The sequence below is a fragment of the Buceros rhinoceros genome, unplaced genomic scaffold (genome assembly GCF_000710305.1).
Source record: "Buceros rhinoceros silvestris isolate BGI_N320 unplaced genomic scaffold, ASM71030v1 scaffold6874, whole genome shotgun sequence".
Classification (NCBI taxonomy): Eukaryota; Metazoa; Chordata; class Aves; order Bucerotiformes; family Bucerotidae; genus Buceros; species Buceros rhinoceros.
This window is the reverse complement of record NW_010407603.1, coordinates 91,679-96,970: the sequence shown is the minus strand read 5'-3', so window position 1 is coordinate 96,970 and position 5,292 is coordinate 91,679. Positions and strand designations below refer to the sequence as shown.

At 44.9% G+C, this 5,292-nt stretch overlaps 1 protein-coding gene across 1 annotated transcript in view; it reads right to left on the bottom strand.

The window, feature by feature from the left end:
- Window positions 1-5,292, bottom strand: part of HDAC4 (histone deacetylase 4) — a 120,977-nt gene that overhangs the window by 37,300 nt on the left and 78,385 nt on the right. Inside the window, exon 15 of the mRNA XM_010134527.1 lies at window positions 1,488-1,608. Coding sequence (XP_010132829.1) covers window positions 1,488-1,608 — 121 coding nt within the window. The remainder of the gene's footprint in view (window positions 1-1,487; window positions 1,609-5,292) is intronic.

Here is a 5,292-nt window from a genome sequence, read left to right as displayed (position 1 = left end):
AAGAGTGCTACCATAGTCCAGCCTAAAACATAACTTCCAAGGGGTATCTCCAAAACAAGAGGGGTGAGAGTGACCTACTGCTCATCCCCACCATCCAGATGATGACCACTGTTCACAGGCAGGGTGCTAACCCTGCCTGCTGCAGGCTGGTGAAGCCCACAGGTCAGATTGCAGGAGGACTGCCTGGATCCCGCCACAGCAGAGGGTCAGGACACACATCCTTCAGTACTATGGTTCAAGGATTTGCAGGAAAATCAATCAGTGGGAAGGTGGTGCAACTGCAAACAAGGAACCTTCTCAGATCTACTGGCAAAGATTTTCGCTCCATTTCTTTGGACTGGTGGATACACCTTACGCAAGGCAAGAGCATTACACTACCAAGCACATGACATCATAAATTCTTTGAACTTTACATATCAATTGCCCTATCATTCAGCCAGAAGTGTCCACTTTTTGTTTCTCTGGGTTTTAAAGAGCTGGCAGGTTAGCTATAAATACAGCACTAATTGCATGTTTAAACAACTGGCTAATAGCTTTCCTCTTGGGGATCTAATGTACATACTGAATACATTGCAAAATCTTTCCGGCTCTTTTGCTGCGACTACTACATCATGCAGGCCATCAAATTAATCCTCTTTTTATATCATCCAAAGTCAAGCTAATCCCAAAATAAACTTTCCGAACTTCTAGGCTCCAGAAGTGTCTTTTTGCTGATTGCCACGTGAGAACTCGCCAAACTGCCTCTCCATCCTATCACCTACTGCTGCAAAAAGGCACAAATTAAAGTGAGAAGATGATGTCTCTGTGGAGGTAAGGTGCTAAAATCAATGTGGTTTGGTTGCTATTAGGAGCAGTGGTTATCTGAACAACCATCCTCTAGATTTTTTGCAGGGAAAACATCTGTATTTTACAACAGATGCAGATCTGTTCCAGGAAGATCCAGTTTCCAGTGAAGGAGATAAACAATCTTACTCCAAACTGAACAGCTGTAAGACAATCTAAGAAGCCTCTGAATCTCTCTTGCACATTACTCATACAAAACTGACAGCTATTTTTTGAAATCTATGCAGCTGGTTGGTGCTGCAGATCCAGGTCATTAGTTCCAGTGGCTACCTAGCAATGGATAATTCTCTAACACACAAAGAAGAGCATCCAAGGATAAAACAAAATGTCTGAATTACTTTTCCTTCTCAGGGAAACCTTCAAACCAGGTTTCAAAGGTGTCAAAGAAAGGAGGTTTTAGCTAGTCAGGGTTTAGAGATCTACCTGAAGAAAGGGAGATCTCTCTTGTACTGCTCTCAAGCAGATATTTAACAGAGGTAGGAAGAATCCTCTAGGGAACTGCCCAAAGTTGAGGATGGAGGGAGTCCCATGTCCCACCTTTCATACTGCTACTCCTAAGTGTTTGCCAGCACCAGAGCTGAGGACAGTGGTGGGAGTGCTGGAGGTCAGGAAGGGGACACTCCCCAGCCCTCAGGGAATGATACCTAGAAGTTTCTTGCTGTCCAGTTTCTGTCTGTTCAGAGGGTTTGTGCCGTACAGCAGCGTATGGGCTTCTGAGTGAACCGTCTGCAGCTCTTCTAGAGTTGCTTTTCTTCCACGAATGCACTGAAAGAGGAAAGAAAACGATTGATGAAATCACTCATTAACTGCTTAACTCTCATTAAAGAACTTTTCTTTTTCCTTAGCAAATCATAAAGATGGTGAGCAAGAAACTAAAATGGGTTCTTGGGTGGAAAAATTCATTGTAAGACAGGTATTGGTTTAGTATCTTATTCAAAACAGTAGCTTGACATACAAAGTCATGTTTAGGTTTACTCATGTTTGCTTTCAAAATACTTACCTCAGAGCATTTGCTGAACTACACAGGTGTTGCTTGACTACCGAATATTCAAGATTTCAGTTATAAGCCCTTAGAATATGAGTCTCTGGATAAAATGTGTCCCTCCAAACCACCCTTCAACATCCCCAACACAATTATTAAGCTAACCTAAAAATTTCTCTGCTTTCCAAACCAAACTTTAGAGCAATTAAAGGGTCAGTTACAAACTTCCCACTCTAAAACTCATCTGGAAATCCCACAAGATTCAATCTTGCAAATTGTTTTCTTATACAACGATGCACGTTGAGCTGGAAGTACTGTACCAAATAAGCTCATCTCTGAGATCCCGAAGGGCAGAGGCACACTCAAGTCAAACCCCTGGCTCCTCTAAAGCTCACGACAAAGCTTTTACTGATGTCAGCAGGACCCAACTTCAATTCACATTTCACAAACTAGGGAACTTTTCCCTTTTTTTTTTTTTGCCATAGGTGTCCAGCATACCTTTGGGGCTTATCTTTTGTTGCCACCAGCCATTTTCATGAAAAACATGTTTGTAAGGACAAAGTGCTACTTGGAGATGCTGAATCTTGGGCAGATGAGGACCATGCTGTGGCCTCTTGCAGAGGGGGGCACGCTCCCCAGCAGGCAGATGGTGCCAGAGGATATCAAATATCTATCTGATATCTACTGATATCTACCTATTCAGGTTGGTATCAGATATCAGCCCACTCCCAGCAGCAGAAAAAACACTTCAACTTTTTAAATGGGAGCTTGCAACTGCCTCAGAAATGTTGGCAGGGGAAATATGCAGCGAGTTGAGAGAGTGCTGAGGTTGGGGGTAAGTTGAGAGGTGGCCATGAGACAGGGGAAGTAGTTATTGAGAAATGAAGGTTAGTTTGCTTCGGAAATGTGTATACAACTCCCCCCCCCCAAAAAATATGGCTTAGAATTACTTTAATTTTTTTTTATATGACTTAGAATTACATCACAATTTTTTTTATCGTGATTTGGACTAAAACACTTTAAAAGTTATTCACTTTGGAGGGTTGTTTCCTACAGAAGCAAAGACAGGATTATTACATTAGTAATACTAAAATATAGTGAACAGCCAAATGTTGGAAGCCTCTGAAAAGCTCTTGCAGAGGTCCCAGGGTCACCCAACATGTGAGCCTTTGCAACAAGCATCCTACTGCAAGACCACGCAGGTTTCACAGACCTTTGCCCTGGCTTCGGTGAAGCCAGTTGCTTTTTTAAGACCTCCATGTTCCTGCAGGAGCAGAGTTTCTAATGAGAACACCACCATCACCAAAAATATCTTAAAGGAAAAAAAGGGGGGAAAAAAGAAATCACACTCCTAAAAAGAACAGGCTTTCAAATGGAAACTTGTTCTGAAGAGAAGGTCAGACTGTGTCTATCGCTCCTGAGAGCTGCTGTTGCTCAGAAAGCGCCACCATATGCCACTGGTTTTGCAGGTGAGTCCTAGAGACAAGGTGCTTCAAAGGCACCGGCACTTCCAGCTGAGCAGTGCCTGCTTTCACACTGCACTGCCATCTCGGGCTGCGCATCCCAGGCTGCCGCGTGCTGGGGCTACGGGGGCTCCAGGACCTCCGCCTCTGAAGCACAATCTGGAGAACAAACTCGAGAGGTTTTTTTTTTGGTCTCAAACCTTCAGCATAAGCCTCCATCACGTGTTGCAAAGCACACCGGAAATAATTTTGTAAAACCATTGGGAGGCATAAGGCAGCAGAAATCAAAGCACAGTGGGAGCGCTCGTGCACTCTGCCTCTCCCAGTTTTGGCAATTCTGCTCTCCGGTTCCTCTTTCATTTTCTCTGTGCTCTGCTCCACCACCTAGGTTTCCTGAAGGTTAATGATGAGGTAAGAATACAGCATCCCATTAAAGAGGCAATAATCACAGAAATGCTAGACCCAGAAGGGATGGAAATATCTGGCAAATCCCCATTGAACTTGTATCCTGTTTTCCTTTTTTGTTTGAGCTAAGTCTGCCTCCGTCCCCCCCTTACAGACTTTTACAGCTTCACTCCAACCCACATGCCAACTCTTTTCCTTTGAACAAGACGTACTGACCCATTTTCAGCTGCTACATTTAGGGGATGGACAGAAATAGCATTTTGTATTTCTTGGCGTTATGTGAAGACATCAGGAGAACGGCAGCCTGTCACAGTAACACACCAGCTCCTCTGCAGATGCGAACAGCTTCAGCTCCCCGCCATGGGGAAGGGCTGCTCCTGTTTCAGGCAGGTAGCCCTGCCAAGACGTTCAAACTCCATGCTCTTTAGGAGAGTATCAACGTCATCCTCCCATCCATGTGACACCCGTAACCGAACACAAACTACGAGTGGATGGAGAATGTCCTTCTGCGCTGCAAGTAAAACACATTCAAGGAAAAAGCCACTATTTACTGAAACAAACAGACATCACAGCAAGCAGTGCCTGGTTAGAAAGGATTATGCTGAAGAGGCTTTTGCACTTTTCTGATCTCTCAGCTCACACACCACGAGCTTTGTCCTTGGCTCTAACACAAAGACACCAAGAAAATTCATTCAATCCTCCCAAAACAAAGTTGGAGAAATAAACATTCCTCACTCCTGTTTCCAGACCCACTTGCATCTCAGTCTACAGGTCAGTCTGCCATCCGTGCTCCTAATTTGAGCAGTTCATCACCTTCTAAGTGCTCTTAAGTCCCCAAACTCTTATGTTTGAGGTTTTGCACTGCCTATTGAGGTTGCTCACTTCAAATTACCCCACCTCTTGTGTAACCTCCTTCATGGTTGCTAAACCCCAGCTTTTCAGCTCAGGAGTTGGCTTCTTAACCCCAATGAACTAGCTGGTTCTTTACCTCATTTCCTTCATGCCTCTCTCTGTACAAAACCTGACCTTCACAATGCCACAGCACTTCTGTTCTCCTGCATGTCCTTCTGCACGCTTTGTCCATTTCCTTGGAACCACCTTTTCCTTTGCATTTTGAAATAAAACAAACCAACCAACCAATACCCCACTGGCCTCTCAGTTTGCATTTTATCCACCCTTTCACCCCGATGTTTCAAAAGGTCAGGGTATCAACCTGTGAGCCAGACCTTGTACCAACCGTCCCCCCCAAAGAGCCACAAAAAGCCATTAAAATAGCTGTAAAGCTTCTCTCCAGAGACCACTTTTCCAGGCACCACTGCCACCACCTCCCACATGTCCTCAGTGCTCTGCGACGGGAAACCTTTGGCATGGAGTCGTTCTCAGGAGGCTTCACCACCCAGAGCCCTCTTGTGCTTCCACTGGACACCTGCCTGATGCTGCGCAAGCCTCTGTGGCTCTGCTCTGGGTCTGGTTTTTCATGTCAGTCCTCTGCAGCTTGCTAACAGTCCTCAAACTTTAAACAACACAGGCCTGCTGCCAAGATGTACTCAGAGAGGCATCCTGCTTGAGGAACTCATTCTTCCCCATCCTGGTTCAGCA